General features: G+C 50.4%; 1 protein-coding gene across 7 annotated transcripts in view; it reads right to left on the reverse strand.

The window, feature by feature from the left end:
- Positions 1–18,460, reverse strand: part of LOC119949414 (ankyrin repeat and KH domain-containing protein 1-like) — a 93,311-nt gene extending 74,851 nt beyond the window's left edge. For all 7 annotated transcript variants that reach the window (XM_038771171.1, XM_038771168.1, XM_038771167.1 and 4 more), the window contains exon 1: positions 18,059–18,460. In XM_038771171.1, the coding sequence (XP_038627099.1) occupies positions 18,059–18,370 (312 nt within the window). In that variant the 5' untranslated portion in view covers positions 18,371–18,460. The remainder of the gene's footprint in view (positions 1–18,058) is intronic.
- Positions 18,461–23,206: the final 4,746 nt, after the last annotated feature.

Genomic DNA, 23,206 nt, shown 5'->3' on the forward strand with positions numbered 1-23,206 from the left:
CCAGAGTTTGGCTGACACCACGAACGTGAGCCACATCTCAAGAGGAAAACTCCTCTCTTGGACCCCAGGTGATTTAGCTCAAGGGATCTTCCATTCCAACATCCACCTCTTGGCTTAAAGGCCCGGGAGCTCAAAAAAAAAGGTTTGAGTGAGAGAGACACACACACACAAACACAAACTATGGGGATTTCTGGTATCAGTTTATCTCCATGGCTGAAGACCAAGACAGGATTAAGTTGTGCTGTGCTTCGTCAAGGGGAGAAGCTGGAATGAGAGGAGGGGGCTCTTACTGCAGGACGGTCGGCTCAAAAACAGCCTCCTTCGGACCTAGGCTCTAATCCCAGCTCGGCCACTTGTCTCTGGGCAAGTCACTTCAGTTCTCTGTGCCTCAGTTACCTTACCTGTAAAATGGAGATTAGGACTGTGAGCTCCATGTGGGACAGGGACTGTGTCCAAACTTGATTAGCTAGTTATTTTTCCCAGTGCTTAGTAGAATGGCACATAGTAAGCACTTAAATATCATTCAAATTAAACAAAAACAAACAAACAAACAAAAAACTTGAGTTTGGGCCCTCTCAGACCAAGACCCTGTATTTTGAAAAGGGGTGCAGGGGGAGTTACTTTGGAACTTCGTCTAGACCTGTGAGCCCCACGGCACTTTTGTAACTCTCACCCACCACAAGGGCCATATTTCCTTCGAGTCGGAAGGTCATGCTTTCTAATCCCAGCTCAGCCACTTGTCTGCTGTGTGACCTTGGGCAAGTCACTTCACTTCCTCTGTGCCTTAGTTACCTGATCTGTAAAATGGGGAATAAGACTGTGAACCCCATGTGGGACAGGGACTAGGTCCAACCCGACTGCTTATAACCACCCCAGTGCTTAGTACAGTGCCTGGCACATAGTAAGAGCTTAACAAATACCATAATTATTATTATTCCATTTGTACGAACCCAATGATGTGGGAGAGTCCATCCCTGCCACTCCCACCTCCTTGGCCGGCTTTAAAGTTACTGTGTGGGAGGGGGAGAAAGGTTGACTAAGAAGGGATGTGGGGAGGGGAAGCAAAGACAATCGTATTCACTGAGTGCAGGACGCTGTGCTAAGTGCTTGGAAGAGTACACTGGGGTTAGGAGACCCGGTCCTCAAGGAGCTTACTATGTGCCAAGCACTGGGCTGGGCAGAGGAGTGGGTATGAGATACTTTAATTACTGTACTTTGTACTTCAACAGATTATAGTTTCTGGTTCAAAACCAGTAGTTACGAATGCCCTTTCAGAAACAGTCAACTGCCCAGCGTGTAATGGAAACCCACTCCAGAAAAGCGGGGGGAAGCAACCCAGAACTAGCAGATGGACCTTGGCCTTAACTGGGTTTCACTGCCTCCCTCTCCAAACTAAAAGCCCCTGGGGGGCAGGGATCAGGTCTACCAAAGTGGATTTTCCCAAGCTCTTAGGCCAGTCCTCTGCACACAGTGAGCGCTCAATACCACTGACTGACTGGTTGGCACATGGTTATCTAAGAAAAAGACCGTATTTATAAAGAAACAGCTTAGACTGTACCTCAACCACGACTCTCCCACCTCCGACCCACTGCCCACGAGTGGGACTAGCTCTCGGCCTCAAATCCGCCAAACCCCATCTCCCCCTCACCTACAGGGCCATTTTTCCAAGCGGTTTCCACGACTGACCCTCTCCCTTTCAGGTCGCAGCTCCGATCAGCCGCCTTGCCTCTCCCATGGCTAACGCTTAGTTGGGCTAGAACCCGGGGTCCCGCTCTGGTCCATCCTGGTGAGGATTGATTGGGGAACGTGTTCCGCCGCACGGCTAATCCAGATGAAATGTCAAAAGTTGCGACTGGGCGCGGGCGCCCAACAGACGTGGGGCAATGGCTACAGGGCAGGTTTTCCTTCACCTGGGACTCTGTGACAACGTGATCCCCTGCCCCATACCCACATACCCCCAAGGGGAGAATCACTTATACCCATCTAATGGCTTAACTTTCTTTTTTGTCACTTGTATCAAGGGTCTTGCTACACATCAGGCCATTTCTGGCCTTCTGTCTCCACTAGATTGTAAGCTCCTCAAGGACAGGAACCATGCCTCTGACAGGAGGAGACCAGAATCGGCAGACAATCCCTGTCCTCAAGGAGCTTCCTGTCTAGTGGGATCTCTGTACCAACATACCTGTCATCTACTTGCCCTTCCTCCTGCTCCTAGTCTTTGCCAATACATTCTGTCTCCCGCATTAGCATGGATGGTTCTCAAAGGCAGAGATGCTGCATCTTCCATCTGTGGAACTTTCCCAGGGTGGCCTGGAGCTCCCACCCTCTTCAGACCCCTCTGACCACTGCTCTTCCCCCTTTCAAAGCTCTCCTAAAATCCCAACTCTCCAAAGGCTTCCCCTAAGCTCTCATTTCCCCTCTCCGTACCCCACTCTGTGCTGCCTAAGCACCTGGATCTCTACCCCTTACGCACATGGATACTCACCCCACCGCACTTACGTCCATATCCTTACACTCTGCCTTTTCCCTTGTCTCCTTAATTTCAATGCCTGTCTTGCCCTCTAGACTGTAAGTTCCTTGAGGGCAGGGATCTTGTCTACACATTCATTTTCACTCTACTCTCCCAAGCGCTTAGTATACTGCTCTGCACATACTGAGCACGTCATAAATACCAGACTGGTTGATTGATTACTCAGTAAATACCACTGCTTGACTGATCAAGGACCAATCAACCATATTTACTACGGGTTCACTGTGTGCAGAGCACTTGGGAGAGTACAATATAACACTAAACAGACACATTCCCCGCTCACAACGAGCTTACAGTCTAGAGGGGGAGACAAACATTAATATACATTATGGATAAGTGGGTTAAGTGCCCACTGTCATCCCCCACATACACACTGTGTAAACCGGGACTTCTGATCTCAGGATCCCACAGAGAGAGAATTTGGGGTGAGGGGCTTCAGTTTTTTCCTGCAACTCTGGCGGATCGCTCTCAGAGACTAATGATTTACCAACCACAACAAATTCATGCAGAAGTTATTGAAACATTACTGAATTGTACTGACCAAGAAAAAAATAGCAGTCACAGGGCTCTACTGTTACAGTTATGCTGATGCTCTAGATGGAGATCTCCCCCGTGAGATGAGAAACATCTCTAACTACTGGAACTCAAAGCACTGTCTGTGTTTTAAAGGCAGAATTATTTTTTTAAAGCTAAATGCCTGGCAAACATAAATAAATAAATTTAAAATCATAATGAACGGAACATTTTCAAGTACGGTACTCTAAATAAAAGTTCTTGAGATTGAAACTATCTGGGCTTATTCTTCCTGAAGACTGCAGATACCCTTCTAGTGGAATCTATTTTGACAAACCCCAGAGACACACTGTAACCCATTTTTGATATTTTCCCCCCCTCCACTCAAATTCAATGCACTCAAACCACTGAGTCCCCCTGCGTAAAGCAGTCGGATCTGTTCTGCCTCCTGCTCTGACTGAAGGAACATAACTTCTGTCCACCTGGCTCTCCCATTAATGCCAGTGGTATTTATTGAGCACTTACCATGTACTGAGCACTGTGCTAAGCTCCTGGGAGCATCCAACAGAACAGAGTTGGTAGATGGTTTCCCTACCCACAATGAGTTTACAATCTAGAGGAAGACCAGGTCTTTTCCATTTACTGTATTTATGGCACCGAGAGCCTAGCACGGAGCTCGGCACCCAGCAGGTGTTCAAGAAATACTGATAAACGACTGACCTACCCTCGAATGAAGAAATGGCCTGCGTGAGCACACGTGCGTTTTTCAATCGCCCGGCAGAAATCTTAAAACAATTCCCAGGGAATCAGATTTCTTTTAGAAAATAAACTACTTTGCTTTGAAATGAGAAAGAGACCCCAGATTCACCGAGCTTTTTTTGTTAACCAATCAATGGTATTTACTAGGCATTTACTGTGCGTCGATAACTTTAATATCTTCTTTCTTCTAACAGTAGTCGTGGTATTTATTGTGCCAACTAACTGCAATGCACTAGACTAAGCGCTGAGACGCCAATAAAGACAAGCAGCATAGTCTAGTGGATAGAGCATAGATGAGGGAGCCAGGAGGACCTGGGTTCTAATGGCGACTCTTCCACTTGTCTGCTGTGTGACCTTGGGAAGTCACGTCACTTCTCTGGGCCTCAGTTACCTCATCCGTAAAATGGGGATTAAGACTGTGAGCCCCACGTGGGACAGGGACTGCATCCAACCTGATAACCTTGTATCTACCCCGGTGCTTAGAACAGTGCTTGGTACATAGTAAGCTCTTAACATATACTATAAGAAATATAAAATCAATCAATAAAAATTGAAGCTCTAAATACCCAAGATAGCTCTTCACTGGGCTATCGCCATCACACATCCCGCACGAACGACAGAAGGACCGAACCCTGGGTTGCTCAAGACGGCGTCTTGTGACTCGGGGACTTCTTGCTGCAACACGGCTGGCTGGCAGGATTACGGCCGCTAACTGCTAACTTTGAATGATTTATTCCCTTCATTAATTCTATACTGGGCAAAGACGGCCCGGTTCCCCTTTCCTGAAACCTCAGTCTCTACTCCTGCTCCTCCTCCTCACTTCTGCTCCCAAGACAAACCTGACGCTCGTTTCCAATCGGTTTTCCCCGGGGTCCCTTTTCTGAGAGACGAGAGAAAACACTTGAAGAAACAGGAAGGACAGTTAAGCTGCCCCACCAGTGCAGAAAAATTCCAGGTGGGAATAACCTGAGATCACCCCCGGGCTCTCTTTTGCCACACGAGTTTCAAATGTTGGAGAAAAAGAGGAAAACCCCCAACAATCCACCCGGATTTCGGCCATTTTAAACCCTCTCCACCCAGATCTCAGGTCGTCGAGGGAACGAGCTTTGACTTTTCTAGGGGTGGGCCTGCCCCTTCCCTCATTTGCACCTCCAGGTTGCTTCTCCTACGGGCACTTCTTAGAAACAGGGTGGGTAAGTCCTGCAGATTTGGCCTCAGCATCTCAAGAAGTGAAAGTCACACGTAAGTCACCATGGGTTTCGAGTGACACGACTCGACCTTTGGCTTCCCGCCTCCACTTCCATGCGGGGTTCGGGCCAAAAACATCCCAACCTTGCCTTTCTGAAAACGCCACGGGGTCGGGCCAACTTAAGTCCAAAGGTCCCCAAAGGTGGCATTAAAACGTGGAGTCGGGCAAGCGCTCTCTGTCTGAATGCCTGAGAGAGGCTGGGCGTTCTCGACTTCATCAGGCAATGTGTAGAGAGTTCCAGCTAACCTTTCCAGACTGTAAGCCCGCTGTAGGCAGGGATTGTCTCTTTATTGCTGAACTGTACTTTCCAAGCACTTAGTACAGTGCTCTGCTCACAGTAAGTGCTCAATAAATACGATTGAATGAATGCTCTAAGAAGGAAGCAGCATGGACTGGAGGAAAGAGTGTGGACCTAGGTTCTAATCCTGGCTCTGCCAAATGCTTGCTGCGCAACTGTGGGTGAGTCACTTCACTTCTCTAGGCCTCCCTCCTCCCTCCTACTTAGACGGTGAGCCCCATGCAGGACAGGGACAGTGTCCAACCTATTTAACTTGTGCCTAGCCTAGAGCTCAGAACAGTGTTTGGCACATAGCAGGTGCTTAAAAAATACCGTTAACAACAAGAACAACAAAACAGCCTTACTGGCAAAGATGATGGAAGGCCATGACCCCAGGAGCCCAGTCTATCCATATACTAACTAGGCTCATGGGTGTCTTCCCATGCCGAGCGAGGAGCCTTTGGCTATCCGTGATCCGCTTCAGACTGGGCGGTAAATTCTTCCTCCAGCTCGCCGGCGGAGAAGCGAGGCTGGTGGCCCAGTGGCAGGGCTCCATACTTTAGGCCCCCGCAAATGCCCGTTTCCCCCCCCCGCCACCTCGCCCCCAGCTCAACAGAAAAGCAGAGACGTGCCTGGGTGCCCCGGCCTCAGGCAAATTGAACAAGTGGAAGGCGCGGTTCTTGTCCACGGCCCGCTTTCCTTCCTGAGTCCCGGCTTTTGGGTTTTGACCACGGAGGCCATGTTTTCGCTCAATTTGACTGTACTGACTGGGACACTTACTGGGTGCAGAGGACTGTACTAAGCGCTTGAGAGGGGACGACATAACAGAGTTGGTACACACGCTCCCGGTCCATAGAGGTCTGGAAATCGTCTGGCGGTGTCTGGGAGGGCGGGACTGGAAGCTCCCAGGGGTAGCCTGGGATGTCCCTGTCCAGCCAAACACCCCCACCCCCGGCACCCACAAAAGCCGCTCCCCAGGACACCTCTTGTCTCCCAAAGGACTATTCATTCAATCATATTTACTGAGCGCTTACTTCACCTCTCGGTGAAGGGCCCCAAGGCGATCCAAAAGATGGTGACTTTCCTGAGGTTTGGAGCCAGCTTACATGAGTCTATCTGAAGAGCAATGCTATGTCAGTCAATCACATTTATTGAACGCTCACTGTGTTCAGAGCACCGTATTAAGCGGCAGTACAGTCAGGACTGGGTGTATAGGGGGCCGATTAAGCTACAGGAGTCGAGGAGGATGGCAAGCACAGATTTCCCTAGCTTTCATGGCCTCCTAGTCCCCGCTGCCCAGATTATACTGTATCATCTGTCTCCCCCACTAGCCTGCAAGCTCCTCGAGGACAGGGATCGTGCCTACTGAGCCCACTGGGAAGCAGCATGGCCCGGGCTCCAGAAGACCTGGGTTCTACTCCCAACTCTGCCGCTTGCCTGCTGTGTGACCTTGGGCAGTTCACTTCACCTTCTCTGTACCTCAGTTCCAAACCCAGCCACTCTGCTCTACCTAATGCCAACCTAGTCACCATACCTCAATCGTCTTGCCACCGACCCCTTGCCTAGGTTCATCTTCTGGCCTGCAACTTCCTCGCCCTTTATATACAACCAATCACCTCTGTCCCCTCCTTCGAAGCCCTTTTAAAATCACAACTCCAAGAGGCCTTCCCTGAGTAAATCCTCATTTCCCCTACTCCCTCTCCCTTCTATTTTTTGCCTCTGCACTTGGATCTGTACCCTTTAAGCATTTGGTATTCACCCCCTCAATCCCACAGTACTTTATACACAGCCATAATTTACTTGACTATCTTTCTTCTCCTCTAGATGTAAGCTTCTTGTGGGCAGGGAACACATGACTGCCAATTAGCTCATACTGCACTATTCCACATACTTAGTCATATTGCATTCTCCCAGGTACTTAGTAGCGTGTCCTTACGCACAGTAAGCACTCCATAAACACCTTTGATTGACTGACTGATTTCCTCATCTGTAAAATGGGGATGCAAAACCCCTTCTCCCGCCTCCTCAGACTGTGGGCCGCACGTGGGACAGGGATTATGTCCGATCTGGTTATCTTGTATCTACCCCAGCGCTTCAGTGCTTGGCACCTACGAAGCGCTTAACAAATACCACGTTATTATTATTATTGTCATCTCCCAAGCACTAGGATAGTGTTCTGCACACCACAGGTGCTCAGTCAGTACTACTGATGAATGGTCCTGGTCTCGTCTCCACCGCTAAATGTCTAAGATGGATAGGGTGCCATCCTTTTTTAGGGAAGCTGGAGGGTTAAACAGGAAATGCAGCTGGGCTGGGTTATGCAGGTGTAGGGAGATTGAGCGATCATGGCAGGTAAGCACTCACGTACGCATCCATAATCCATTTATTGATATTAATGCCCGTCTCCCCTCCTAGACTGTAAGCTCATTGTGGGCAGAGAGCATGTCTGTTATATTGTACTCTCCCAAACGCTTAGGACAATGTTCTGCACACAGGAAGCGCTCACTCAATATGACTGATTGATTGTATCACAATCTAGAGCCCCCCTCCGAGGATCTGCCAACCCACCCGCCACAACATTCATTTGAGCTCCAATCCCCCGGCCGACCTCGAACAGCTGGTACAAAAGGAGGGCCAAAGTCAAATCAGAAGGCACGAAATGCCCCTTATTCCCGCTGCCAAACGCACGAGCCGCAAAGATAATAATTATGGTATTTGGTAAGCGCTTACTATGTGCCAAGCACTGATCCAGTTGGCCCTGAGAATCGACGTTTTGGGGAGTAAGGCAGGCAGCCAGTAACTGCCTGGTCTGTGGGGACTGACCGACAGCTCCCCTCTAAAAGATCCCTTCGGGGCCAAGATGTCATGTCTACTAATTCTGCTGTATCGTACTCTGCCAAGCTCTTAGTACGGTGCTCTGCATAGTAAGCGCTCAATAAATACCACTGATTGATTGTTAAGACCGAGCTGATGGTAGGTGTCTGTTTCTGGAGCTGCCTCCAAAAATGTCCATGTCCTGACAGTTTCAATCCTACCGTCTCTCCTGCTGAACTCCTGGAGTCTTGTCCAGAAGCGGTAGGTTGGAATAAATGAACTCTCCAAGTCCACCTTGAAGGGGTCCCACCCAACCATGCGGGATGCCAGTTTGACGCCCTGGGTTCTAATCCTGCTCCACCACACGTCTGCTGTGTGAGCCTGGACAGGTCACTTCACTTCCTTGGGCCTCAGTTACCTCATCTGTAAAACGGGGGTGAAGACTGTGGGACAGGGCCTGTGTTCAACCTGATTAACTTGTATCTACTCCAGTGCTTAGAACAGTGCCTGGAACACAGTAAGAGCTTAAGTCCCATAACTATCATTATTTTTTTATTATTATTAGTTGCTTAAAGAGCCCAATGACGGGGGTCAGGGGAGCCAGTGTTGCCCTACTGGACAGTGCCCGGGACTGAGCAACAAAGGACCCGGATTCTTGCCCCGATTTTGCCGCTTACCTGTTGTGTGACCTTGGTCAAGTCTCTTCACCTCTGCCCCAACCCTCCCCACCCAGTTTTCTCAACTGTAAAAATGAGGATGAAATACCTCTTCTCCTTCCCTTTAGACTGTAAGCCTCATGTGGGGCAGGGACTGAGTCCGATAAGATTCTCTTGTATCTACCCCAGTGCCTAGCAAAGTGCTTGGGACACAGGCAACATTTAATAAATACAATCCTTATTATTTATTTTGTGAGTAATAGGAGTGCCAGATTCCTTTATCTCTCTGCCTTTTTTACTTCCCAAACAGGAGGCCAGGTGGCAGTTTTCGAGCTCCGGTCCACGCTTTGAAAGGATCGGCAAGGCTGCCTTAGATCCTGATCCATCACTACGTCCTCTCGCTATGATCGATATGGAGGTATTTTCAAGCAAAGCTTGCCTTTTTCAACCTAATCTTCCATCTTCTGTTTTCTCAGAGAAGCCCGGAGCCGGGGCAGGGCCTGGGGACGGGAACCTTGATGGGTCTTCCCATCCACCTCACCTCTCCCAGACCTGATGGTCTAAATCGGCAGGTTGCAAGGGCGGCCAACAGAAGAATTCCACAATTGAAATAATATTCTCCCTGAGAATTTCACCTGTTTTATTCCCTGTGCTTGGACACACCCAGAGCCATTACTATTATTTTTACAGATGCTCTACCACCACAGTGTCCGGGCAGATAGATGGTGAGAGAGATATTCCTGGAAATTGGTGGGCTTTAAATTATTTGAGACGGAGATCCAAAAATGGATCATTTTCTAGACGGTTCCCTAGACCGTAAGCTAACTGTGGGCAGGGAACGTGACTACCAACTCATTTGCACTGTACCCTCCCAAGCGCTTGGCTCAGTGCTCTAATTCTGTTGAATGATTTTCTTTGACAACAGACCCCAATGTCTGACAGCCTTTACAACACAACCTGGCCCCCTTGGCTGAAGTGTTACCCCTTTCCACCATGCTGCTCAAATTCCATCAGAATTTTTCACCTAAATCCCCAAGAGGGTAGGATGCACCCCCATCTTTCTTGGAGCTGACGTAACCTCTTACTCCTGATCAACTCTGCTCAACTGCCCCGAGGCAGTTGGAATGACACGTCAGAGATGTGGCCCTCTATGACTAGGGGGATCTGCTCATCTGAAAGATTTCCCGGCTTCCATCCATCCCGTCTCCCAAACCTGCCCGGCTGACCACGATGCCAATTGCCTCCCTCTTTATCCTGCCTGATCACACCTTGAGATAGAACTGAAATCCTACCCTACAAAAAAAACCCCCAAAATCCACAACCCTGGAGGTGCTCCTACAGATGTCAAGATACACCAGAAAGCAACCATTTCTCTAACCATATGCAAGTGAAGTTTGAATTATTTATTAAAAAAAAAAAAGGTATCTGGATCGTATTTCAAATCCCAGCAAGCCAACAGAAAAAAATGGCAAACCCTAAGAAGGTTTCAGGTAAAATCGGAATGGACTGCCTTTATTCTCCCTAGTCTCGGGGTTGGGGTAAGCCTTTAAAATGCTACTAAAAACAGTGACTCACCTTCCGTCTTAACCCAGCCTGGGTTTTCATGACAGAACTTAGCCACTCTTAACGAAGAGGACCGAGTTCTTTCTTACCAACCCTTTGGAAGAAGAGACCTTCTCTCTCAGCACGGAGATTTCTGGGTTCGGTTCACGTCAAGTTTTTCGAACCCAACGTAGATTCTGTAGCCAGAGCTTCTCCGCCCACCCCTCCAGAGACACTTTCCCATCTCCCCCAAGTTGTGTACAATTTCTCACCCACCCCACACGCGGGGCAGAAAATTCCCATCCAGGGCCTAACGCCACCTGCTCAAGACACAAAAGTGTTCAGTAGAGGCCGGGTAGAAAATAGACACACATAAACACTGATTAGCAAATCTACTCACCCCTCCCCGCCCCTTACACCCCAAAATTCCTTTTGGTGGGAAAAAAACACACATATCTATACGCATCTGCACAAGTACACATTATACAGCTCTAAATAGGTGCGTACGGGCAAAAAGACTCAAAATTTAAATGCTTAAAATCTATCACGAATGTTGTGGTTGAAGCAAAATGCTTTTTTTGTTTTATGGTTGTTGGTTTTGTTTTTTTTTAAATGAGTCTACCAAAGCTGTTTACAAAACCCTGTTGCCCTCTCAACACTGAACACTATCAATTCAGCATAGTTTCGTTCAGGGCCCTGGCTCCCCGCAACAGGGCTGTGGATACTTGATGAACAGACTGATAATCTACTACTGGAAGTTTTCCCCTACTCTTCCTGAAAACGAGAAAAAAAAGAAACCAAACCAGTCAGCCCTAGGTTTAAAACTGCAACTTAGTTACCCTGTCAGTCAAAGATTTCAAGTTGTGGCATTCTCTCGTCTGGCAGCCTTCCAATATTAATACCTCCACTTAGCTTGGGAGCTCCATGTGGGACAGAGACCGTGTCCAAACTGGGGAACCTGTATCTAAACCAGAGCTTAGAATGGTGCTTGCCACACACTAAGTGCATAATTATTCCGGGGGGGACAACAAGGACCCCGCCAGAATCCCACGGTCTTTTACGGTACTTGATCCAGAATCTTTGAATTCCCTATTTCCTAGCCCAACTGCTCCTTTCTCATCTTGGGAGGATGGCCACCCTCCTCGGGAGATGGGGTTCACCGAATAACTACTCTTTGACCTTGGGAAATGGAGGCAGCGGGGGGGTGCTCTCCCTTCCATTCACCTGGGTGAAAAGAGGGGTGTGTCACCCTCCTGCTCTTAATAAGAGCCGAGACAAAAGTTGCCAGGAGGGGGTTTGTGGAGAATTTCACCCACCTGACACTCCCCCCCAAAACACAAACACACACACACACACACACTCTCTCTCTCTTTGCCTGGGATAAATGGGGTTGCAGCCCAGACATTTTGGGGTGGGACGGACAAATGGCACCTTATTCTAGGGGCTTCCAGACCACCCAAATTCCCTTCGGGTAAATAACCTTAAACAAAAATGTGGGTAACGCCACCCTTCCGCTCAATGAGGCCCCTCAGAGTACTCTCCTCTTCCTGCTGCCTCGAAGGGGGTGGGGGGATGAGAAAGGCCCGGTTCTTGTAGCTGAAGGCAACCCCAGGGAAAAGGCAGCACTTCCTGGATAAAAGGGGCTTTCCTCAGTCCCAGAAACCGCCCCCCTCCACTTTCCCCCAACCTACCTGGGGGCAGGTTGGTACTTCAGGCATGTCCCAAAGCAGCTATAAGGAACACCTCTTATAAATTCCCCACAGCAATTTTAGGGACTCTGGTAACTCCCTTTACCCCAACCAATGCACGGGTATTTTCCACAGAGGTACCTTCCGATTTTTTTTTTTTTTGGGGGGGGGGGGGGGGGGCAGGGGGTGAGACCCTAATATAAGCAATGCTTCAGGGAACCTTTCCCTTTGGCAAAACGGCAGGGACGCTTGGGTCACCCACCCTCACCATGCCACTATAGAAGTCAGGGCTGAGAGGGGATGCCCCTCCACCTCAAGGCCCCTACTGGGACACTGAGTTGCTTTGAGGACCCCCCGGGGAGGGGGTCTCCTTATCCCTCCTCAAGGTCAAGAACAGGACTGTACCCTGAACCCTAACCCCACCCATGAGCCCATATTTTCCTCAGTTCACCCCTGAGGTCCAAGCTAAAGAGGCTCGCTGATCGCCAGGCCCCCTTCTAGACTGGACGGTTCCAAAATGGTTGGAAGTCTCTCGGCCAACTCCACATTTGGGGCAGGGGGCGACCAGCTAATCGTCTGTTCACCCCCAAGGTTGAAGATGCTCAAGAGGAACTGGCGATCTCTTCTGCCCAAAAGGTGAGCGTGGGGGAGGGGGAGCTCCTAGGGAACCTCTCTTTCCTTGGGACTACAAGCGAGGACCACTGGAGCACACCCCTCTGGGGCAAAATTGAAGGTAACATGAAATTCGGCCTCCCCCGCCGGGGGGGGTCCCCAAAACTGAAGGACGACAAAGGAACCATCCCTTTGACAAAGAAGCATCGTGACCAAGTGGATAGAGCAGGGGCTTGGAAGCCAGAGGGACCTGGGTTCTGATCCCAGGTCTGCTGGGTGACCTTGGCTAAGTCACTTCACTTTTCTGTGCCTCAGTTCCCTCCTCTGGAAAATGGGGATTTGACTATGAACACTACGTGCGACGGGGACTGCGCCCAGGCTAGTCAGGCTTAACACAGAGTGAGTGCTTAACAAAATGCCATTTAAAAATGTGGGGGGGGATCCTAGGGACCCCGATCCCCAAGAGGGAGCTGCCCCTGAGGAGTCGGATCTCCCTTGTCCAGTGGGCTGGACGGGGAGAAGCAGCGTGGCCCAGTGGAAAGGGCACGGGCTTTGGAGTTGGAGACCATGGGTTCGAATCTTGGCTCTGCCACTTATCAGCTGTGTGACTTTGGGCAAGCCCCCTAACTTCTCTGTGCTTCAGTTCCCTTACCTGTACAATGGGGATTATTATTAATAATAATAATAATTGTGGTATTTGTTAAGTGCTTACTACGTGCAAAGCACTGTTCTCAGCGCTGGGGAGGTTACAAGGTGATCGGGTTGTCCCATGTGGGGCTCACAATCTTCATCCCCATTAAGACTATGAGCCCCCCGTGGGCCAACCCGATCACCTTGTAACCTCCCCGGCGCTTAGAACAGTGCTTTGCACCTAGTAAGCGCTTAATAAATGCCACCATTATTATCAAGTGTCCCCCTCGGCCCTCCACCAACCAGAAGGGTGCCCCCCAAATAGCCTCATCAGCTGGGTGGCTTTGGGCAGGTCACTTCTCTGTGCCTCATTTCCCTCATCTGTAAAATGGGGATGAAGACTGCGAGCCCCCCGTGGGACAACCTGATCACCTTAAAGCCTCCCCAGCGCTTGGCACATAAGGGCTTAATACCATTATTATTATTTAAAGATTGTTGGTGATGACGGGGGGCCTTTTTCTCCTTGCCCTGGGATTAAAACAGGGGGGAGCCTCCCCCGGTCCACGGGCATTCAGTCGACCATGTTTGCTGAGCACCCACAGGGTGCAGAGCGCTGTGCTAAGCACTTGGCAAGGGAGGGGGTGCGGTTAACCACCATTCATTCATTCAATCGTATTTATTGAGCGCTCACTGTGTGCAGAGCACTGTACTAAGCGCTTGGGAAGTACAAGTTGGCAACATATAGAGACGGTCCCTACCCAACAATGGGCTCACGGTCTAGAATGGCGGCTAACCAGTCCTACAGCGGTTCATTCGTTCATTCAACCGTATTTATTGAGCGCTTACTGTGTGCAGAGCACTGTACTAGGCCTTGGGAAGTCCAAGTTGGCAACATATAGAGACGGTTCCTACCCAACAGTGGGCTCACAGTCTAGAAGGGGGAGACAGAGAACAAAACAAAACATATTAACAAAATAACAAAATATGTTATATGTTACCAACTTGTACTTCCCAAGCAGTAAGCTCTCCATAAATACGGCTGAATGAATGAGTGAATGAAGAATGAGTGAATGAAGACGGGGCAGGAGCCCCTGCAGGGAAGCGGTGTGGCTCAGTGGAAAGAGCACGGGCTTTGGAGTCAGAGGTCATGGGTTCAAATCCCAGCTCCGCCAATTGTCAGCTGTGTGACTTTGGGCAAGTCACTTCACTTCTCTGGGCCTCAGCGACCTCATCTGTAAAATGGGGATGAAGACTTTGAGCCCCCCGTGGGACAACCTGATCACCTTGAAACCTCCCCAGCGCTTAGAACAGTGCTTTGCACATAGTAAACGCTTAAAAAATGCCATCATTATTATTATTATAGAAGGGAGGAACAGAGAAGAAAACAAAATAGTAAATGCCATTATTATTATTATTCTTATAGAAGAGGGGGACAGAGAACAAAACATATTAAGAAAATATGTTATATGTTGCCAACTTGTATTTCCCAGGTGGTAAGCGCTCCATAAATACGACTGAATGAATGAGTGAATAGATTGTGAGCCCATCCATTCATTCATTCATTCAATCGTATTTATTGAGCACGTAATGTGTGCGGAGCACTGTACTAAGTGCTTGGAAAGTACAAGTTGGCAACATATAGAGATGGTCCCTACCCAACAGTGGGTGTTTATTGAGCATTTACTGTGTGCAGAGCACTGCACTAAGTGCTTGGGAAGTCCAAGTTGGCAACATATAGAGACGGCCCCTACCCAACAGTGGGCGTTTATTGAGCGTTTACTGTGTGCAGAGCACTGTACGAAGCGCTTGGGAAGTACACGTTGGTAACATACAGAGACGGCCCCTACCCAACAACAGTGGGCGTTTACTGAGCGTTTACTGTGTGCAGAGCAGTGTACTAAGCGCTTGGGAAGTCCAAGTTGGCAACATATAGAGACGACCCCTACCCAACAACAGTGGGCATTTATTGAGCGTTTACTGTGTGCAGAGCACTGCACTAGGCGCTTAGGGTAGGGGCCGTCTCTATTTGTGCCAACTTGTGCTTCCCAAGCGCTTAGTCCAGTGGTCTGCACGCAGTAAGGGCTCAGTAAATACGACTGAATGAAGGCAAGCGCTTAGTCCAGTGGTCTGCACACAGTAAGGGCTCAGTAAATACGATTGAATGAATGCCCGCTGTTGGGTAGGGACTGTCCCTATGTGTTGCCGACGTGTACTTCCCAAGCGCTTAGTCCAGTGCTCTGCACACAGTAAGTGCTCAATACATACGATCGACTGATTGAATGAATGAATGAATGAATGAATGAATGAATGGGGGCATCCCGGAGGGAGGCCTCACACCGCCACGGGGCCCGGGGGCTGTCAGGGGAAGGTCCGCCCGGGCGGCGGGGACAATCAATCAATCAATCAATCAATCGTATTTATTGGGCGCTTACTGTGTGCAGAGCCCTGTACTAAGCGCTTGGGAAGTCCAAAGTCCAAGTTGGCAACATCTAGAGACTAACTCTACCCAACAGTGGGCTCACAGTCTAAAAGGGGGAGACAGACAACAAAACCAAACAAACTAACAGAATAAAATAAAATAAATAGAATAGATATGAGAAGCAGCGTGGCTCAGCGGGCTTTGGAGTCGGAGGTCATGGGTTCGAATCCCGGCTCCGCCAATTGTCAGCTGTGGGACTTTGGGCGATGTATATGTTTGTACATATTTATTACTCTATTTATTTTACTTGTCCATATCTATTCTATTTATTTTATTTTGTTACCATGTTTTGTTTTGTTGTCTGCCTCCCCCTTTTAGACTGTGAGCCCACTGTTGGGTAGGAACCGTCTCTATATGTTGCCAATTTGTACTTCCCAAGCGCTTAGTCCAGTGCTCTGCACACAGTACGCGCTCAATACGATTGATTGATTGAGTCACTTCGTTTCTTCGGGCCTCAGTGACCCCATCTGAAAAACGGGGGTGAAGGCCGGGGGCCCCCCCCCCCGCCGTGGGCCCGCCTGATCACCTCGTAGCCTTCCCAGAGCTTAGAACAGCGCTTCGCGCGTAGCAGGCGCTTAAGTGGAAAGAGCCTGGGCTTTGGAGTCAAAGGTCACGGGTTCAAACCCCAGCTCTGCCAACGGTCAGCTGTGGGACTTTGGGCAAGTCACTTCACTTCTCTGGGCCTCAGTGACCTCATCTGTAAAACGGGGATGAGGACTGTGAGCCCCCCGGGGGACAACCTGATTACCTTGTAACCTCCCCAGTGCTTAGAATAAGCACTTAATAAATGCCATTATTATTATTATTATAAATGCCAACTTGTGCTTCCCAAGCGCTTAGTCCAGTGCTCTGCACACGGTACGCGCTCACTAAATACGACTGATTGATTGATTGATTGATTGAGTCACTTCGCTTCTCCGGGCCTCAGTGACCTCATCTGGAAAACGGGGGTGAGGGCCGGGGGCCCCCCCCGATCACCTCGTAGCCTTCCCAGCGCTTAGAACAGTGCTTCGCACGGAGCGGGCGCTTAAGTGGAAAGAGCCTGGGCTTTGGAGTCAAAGGTCACGGGTTCAAATCCCGGCTCCGCCAATGGCCAGCTGTGGGACTTCACTTCTCTGGGCCTCGGTTCCCTCATCTGTAAAACGGGGATGAGGACTGTGAGCCCCCCGGGGGGCAACCCGATCGCCTTGGAACTTCCCCGGTGCTTAGAATAAGCGCTTAATAAATGCCATTATTGTTATTATTATTATTATTATTATTATTATTATTATTATTATAAATGCCAACTTGTGCTTCCCAAGCGCTTAGTCCAGTGCTCTGCACACGGTACGCGCTCACTAAATACGATTGATTGATTGAGTGAGTGAGTCACTTCGCTTCTCCGGGCCTCAGTGACCTCATCTGGAAAACGGGGGTGAAGGCCGGGGGCCCCCCCGATCACCTCGTAGCCTTCCCAGCGCTTAGAACGGCGCTTCGCGCGGAGCGGGCGCTTAAGTGGAAAGAGCCTGGGCTTTGGATTCAAAGGTCATGGGTTCAAATCCCGGCTCCGCCAATGGTCAGCTGTGGGACTTTGGGCGAGTCACTTCACTTGTCTGTGCCTCGGTTACCTCATCTGTAAAACGGGGATGAGGACTGTGAGCCCCCCGGGGGGCAACCTCATCGCCTTGTAACCTCTCCAGTGCCTAGAATAAACGCTTAATAAATGCCATTATTATTATTATTATTATAAATGCCAACTTGTGCTTCCCAAGCGCTTAGTCCAGTGCTCTGCACACAGTACGCGCTCACTAAATATGATTGATTGATTCACTTCGCTTCTCCGGGCCTCAGTGACCTCATCTGCAAAACGGGGGTGAAGGCCGGGGGCCCCCGGGTGGGCCCGCCTGATCACCTCGTAACCTTCCCAGCGCTTAGAACGGCGCTTCGCGCGGAGCGGGCGCTTAAGTGGAAAGAGCCTGGGCTTTGGATTCAAAGGTCACGGGTTCAAATCCCGGCTCCGCCGATGGCCAGCTGTGGGACTTTGGGCGAGTCACTTCACTTCTCTGTGCCTCGGTTACCTCATCTGTAAAACGGGGATGAGGACTGTGAGCCCCCCGGGGGGCAACCCGATCGCCTTGGAATCTCCCCAGTGCTTAGAATAAGCGCTTAATAAATGCCATTATTATTATTATTATTATTATTATAAATGCCAACTTGTGCTTCCCAAGCGCTTAGTCCAGTGCTCTGCACGCGGTAAGCGCTCGGTAAATACGATTGATTGGTTAGATGTGCAAGTAACACAACAACGGGGGTCGGGGCCTGGTCCGTACCTCAGACACCTCGTCCTCGTCGCTGCCCGAGCCGCCGCCGCCGCCGCCGCCTCCGGTGCGCAGCACGGCGGCCGCCAGCTTGAAATCGAGCGCCGCGTCCGCGCTCCCTTCTCCGGCTCCGCTGTGGGCGTTGGGCCCGGCCTCCCCGCACATCCGCCCCGCGCGGAGCGGCCCCGGCCCCGGCCCCGGCCCGGCCCCGCCCGGCGCGGGCGACTCCGAGGCCCCGGCCGGGCCCGAGCGCGGCGTCCCCGAGTCCACATCCTCCTCCGAGGGGCCGCCGCCGCCGCCGCCGCCCCCGCCGTCCGTCAGCATCGTTCAGCACGCGGTGCCGCCGCCCGAGAGGAGCCGAGGAGGAAGAGCCTTCTCCTTCCCTCAGCCCCAGCAGCGCCACTAACTTCCCACAGCCTAACCTGCTGCCTCCCCGCCTACCCCTTCCCCATTGGCTGCCGGCCCCCGGCCGGCGCCGCTCATTGGCCGGCGCGCCCCGTCGCTCAGCCCCGCCGTCACGCGCCGCTCGCTGGCTCGCGGCCGCCAAGCTGCGTTGAGGCGCGCGGGCCCAGGCGGTTGCGGGCTGCTGCGCGCGCGCGCGCGCGCCCCGGCTTCCGGTCCCCCCGCCCCCCCCCGCCCGCGCGCCCTTCCGATTGGCTGGCCGGCCCGCCCGTCGCCTCGCGACCCGGGCCCTCATTGGCCGACCGCCGCGTCAGTCGGGGCTTGACCCCCGAGGGGAGGGCGCCCTCCCTGGCGCGGCGGGCGGTCGCCGGACGTCGCGTGGCTTCATTGGGCGGTTGAGGGCGCCCGCGGCCCCGCCCCTGGCTGAGGGACGGGAAGGGCCCGGGGAATCCCCGCTCTCGATTTCCCCCGGGACGCCCCGCCACACACTCGGGTCCCCGGGGGCGGCCCCTTCGCGGTCCCGGCGGGCCGAATCGGGGAGCGACGCCCGCCGTTCTCCCCGGGCCGAGCGCGGAGACTATGGCCGGTCCGAGGGCGGCGCCGCCTGATTGGAGCGAGGTAAGCCGTCCGTCAGCGGCCGGCCCCGCCCCTCGTGCTCGGCGGCGATTGGCGGAGCGGGACGTCAGTCAGCGGGAGGGGCGCACGCGCAGGGGAGCGCGTGCCGCCCGCCCTGAGCGGGGGGGCCCCCCCGCGCCCCCCAAGGGGGCGTGGCCTGCGGGGAAGGGGGCGTGGCCTTCCGCGTGATCGACCACGCCCCCTCCCGGCCGGAGCCCGCAGCGCGCCGCGCGGGGCCTCCCTCATTCATTCATTCATTCATTCGTTCGTTCGTTCATTCATTCATTCATTCATTCATTCATTCATTCAATCGTATTTATTGAGCGCTTACTGTGTGCAGAGCACCGTACTAAGCGCTTAGGAAGTCCAAGTTGGCCACATCTAGAGACGGTCCCTACCCAACAGCGGGCTCACAGTCTAGAAGGGGGAGACAGGGAACAAAACCAAACATATTAACAAAATAAAATAAATAGAATAAATATGTACAAATAAAATAAATACATAGAGTAACAAATGCGTACAAACATATATACATATATACAGGTGCTGTGGGGGGGAGAGGAAGGAGGGGGCTCAGTCTGGGAAGGCCTCCTGGAGGAGGTGAGCTCTCAGTAGGGCTTTGAAGGGAGGATAAATACGATCGAATGAATATTCTCAGAGAAGAGGGGTCCATTCATTGATTCGGTCGTATTTATTGAGCGCTTACTGTGTGCAGAGCACTGTACTAAGCGCGTGGGAAGTCCAAGTTGGCAACATCTAGAGACAGGCCCTACCCAACAGCGGGCTCACAGTCTAGTAGGGGGGGACGGGCGACAAAACAAAACATATTAACAAAATAAAATAAATAGAATCAACATGTACAAATAAATAAATAGAGTAATAAATCCGTACAAACATATTTACATCTATCCAGGTGCTGTGGGGAGGGGAAGGAGGTAAGGCGGGGGGGGGGGGGTGGGGATGGGGATGGGGAGAGGAAGGAGGGGGCTCAGTGTGGGAAGACCTCCTGGAGGAGGTGAGCTCTTAGTAGGGCCTTGAAGGGAGGAAGAGAGCCTTCTTTCTTTCATTCAATCGTATTTATTGAGCGCTTACTGTGTGCAGAGCACCGTACTAAGCGCTTAGGAAGTCCAAGTTGGCCACATATAGAGACGGTCCCTACCCAACAGCGGGCTCACAGTCTAGAAGGGGGAGACAGGGAACAAAACCAAACATATTAACAAAATAAAATAAATAGAATAAATATGTACAAATAAAATAAATACATAGAGTAATAAATGCGTACAAACATATATACGTATATACAGGTGCTGTGGGGGGAGAGGAAGGAGGGGGCTCAGTCTGGGAAGGCCTCCTGGAGGAGGTGAGCTCTCAGTAGGGCTTTGAAGGGAGGATAAATACGATCGAATGAATATTCTCAGAGAAGAGGGGTCCATTCATTCATTCACTCGTATTTATTGAGCGCTTACTGTGTGCAAAGCACCGCACTAAGCGCTTGGGAAGTCCAAGTTGGCAACATCTAGAGACAGGCCCTACCCGACAGCGGGCTCACAGTCTAGAAGGGGGGGACGGACGACAAAACAAAACAGATTAACAAAATAAAATAAATAGAATCAACGTGTACAAATAAAATAAATAGAGTAATAAATCCGTACAAACATATATACATTTATCCAGGTGCTGTGGGGAGGGGAAGGAGGTAAGGCGGGGGGGATGGGGAGGAGGGGGTGAGCTCTCAGGAGCCGACACCCCCGAAAACCGATTTTTAAGTGTGTTTTTTTTTAATTAAAGACGATTTTTCCAGACCCGCCATCAGCGCCCCCCACCATGTGGATCCTGCCCCGACCACGTGCTGGAGGCCCCGCGGGCAAGCCCAACATTCAATTCATTCATTCAATTCATTCATTCATTCAATCGTATTTATTGAGCGCTTACTGCGTGCAGAGCACTGGACTAAACGCTTGGGAAGTAGTACTAATGATGATGATGGCATTTGTTAAGCGCTTACTATGTGCTAAGCACCGTTCTAAGCACTAGGAAGGTTACAATAATAATAATAATAATAATGATGGCATTTATTAAGCACTTACTGTGTGCAGAGCACTGGACTAAGCGCCTGGGAAGTAATAATAATAATAATAATGATGGCATTTGTTAAGCGCTTACTATGTGCTAAGCACTGTTCTAAGCGCTAGGAAGGTAATAATAATAATGATGGCATTTATTAAGCACTTACTGTGTGCAGAGCACTGGACTAAGCACTTGGGAAGTAATAATAATAATAATGATGGCATTTGTTAAGCGCTTACTATGTGCAAAGTACTGTTCTAAGCTCTGGGGAGGTTACAATAATAATAATGATGGCATTTATTAAGCGCTTACTATGTGCAAAGCACTGTTTTAAGCGCTGGGGAGGTTACAGGGTGATCAGGTTGTCCCACGGGGGGCTCACAGTCTTCATCCCCATTTTACAGATGAGGGAACTGAGGCACAGAGAAGTTAAGTGACTTGCCCAAAGTCACACAGCTGACAATTGGCGGAGCTGGGATTAAGTACAAGTCAGCAACATACAGAGACGGTCCCTACCCATCAACGGGCTCACAGTCTATGCTCTCGGTGCTATGTATTCATTCATAATAATAATAATAATAATAATAATAATAATAATAATAATAGCATTTATTAAGACCTTACTATGTGCAAAGCACCGTTCTAAGCACTGGGGGTGGATACAGTGTGTACGATTGAATGAATGAATGAATGAATGAATACAAGGTGATCAGGTTGTCCCACATGGGGCTCACAGTCTTGATCCCCATTTTACAGATGAGGTAACCGAGGCCCAGAGAAGTTAAATGACTTGTCCAAGGTCACACAGCTGACAAGTGGCAGAGCCGAAATTAGAACCCATGACCTCTGGCTCCCAAGCCTGGGCTCTTTCCACTGAGCCACGCTGCTGCTCTGTATCGAGCGCTTACTATAATAATTATAATGCTATTTGTTAAGCTCTTGCTATGCGCCAAGCGCTGTTCTAAGCAATGGAGTAAATACAAGGTAATCAGCTTGTCCCACGTGGGGCCCACAGTCTTCATCCCCATTTTACAGATGAGGTAATTGAGGCACAGAGAAGTTAAGTGACTAGAGGGCTTACTATAATAATAGTAATAATAATGGTATTTGTTAAGTGCTTACTATGTGCCAAGCACTGTTCTAAGCGGTGGGGTAGATACAAGGTAATCAGGTTGTCCCACGTGGGGCCCACAGTCTTCATCCCCATTTTACAGATGAGTTAATTGAGGCACAGAGAAGTTAAGTGACTCGAGGTCTTACTATAATAATAGTAATAATAATGGTATTTGTTAAGTGCTTACTATGTGCCAAGCACTAGTCTAAGTGGTGGGGTAGATACAAGGTAATCAGGTTGTCCCACGTGGGGCCCACGGTCTTCATCCCCATTTTACAGATGAGGGAACCGAGGCACAGAGAAGTTAAGTGACTCGAGGGCTTACTATAATAACAGTAATAATAATAATGGTATTTGGGAAGCGTTTACTATGTGCCAAGCACTGTTCTAAGCAGAGGGGTAGATACAAGGTAATCAGGTTGTCCCACGTGGGGCCCACGGTCTTCATCCCCATTTTACAGATGAGGTAACCGAGGCACAGAGAAGTTAAGTGACTCGAGGGCTTACTATAATAACAGTAATAATAATAATGGTATTTGGGAAGCGTTTACTATGTGCCAAGCACTGTTCAATGCGGTGGGGTAGATAAAAGGTAATCAGGTTGTCCCACGTGGGGCCCACAGTCTTCACCCCCTTTTTACAGGTGAGGTAACTGAGGCACAGAGAAGTTAAGTAACTTGTCCATGGTCACACAGCAGGCAAGTGGCGAGGCCGGGATTAGAACCCACGTCCTCTGACTCCCAAATTCAGGCTCTTCCCACTAAGCCACACTGCTTCTACTCTGTGCAGAGCACTGTACTAAGTCTTTGGGGGAGCACGAGGCTACTTAATTCGCCTAACAACGACTGTTGTGGGGAGGGAAGGTGTTTGTGATGGGAAGCAGCATGGCCTAATGGATTAGAGCCCGAGCCTGGGTGTCGGAAGGACCCTGGTTCTAATCCTGCCGCTGCCACGCGTCTGCT

The sequence above is a fragment of the Tachyglossus aculeatus genome, chromosome X2 (genome assembly GCF_015852505.1).
Source record: "Tachyglossus aculeatus isolate mTacAcu1 chromosome X2, mTacAcu1.pri, whole genome shotgun sequence".
In the NCBI taxonomy this organism is placed as follows: Eukaryota; Metazoa; Chordata; class Mammalia; order Monotremata; family Tachyglossidae; genus Tachyglossus; species Tachyglossus aculeatus.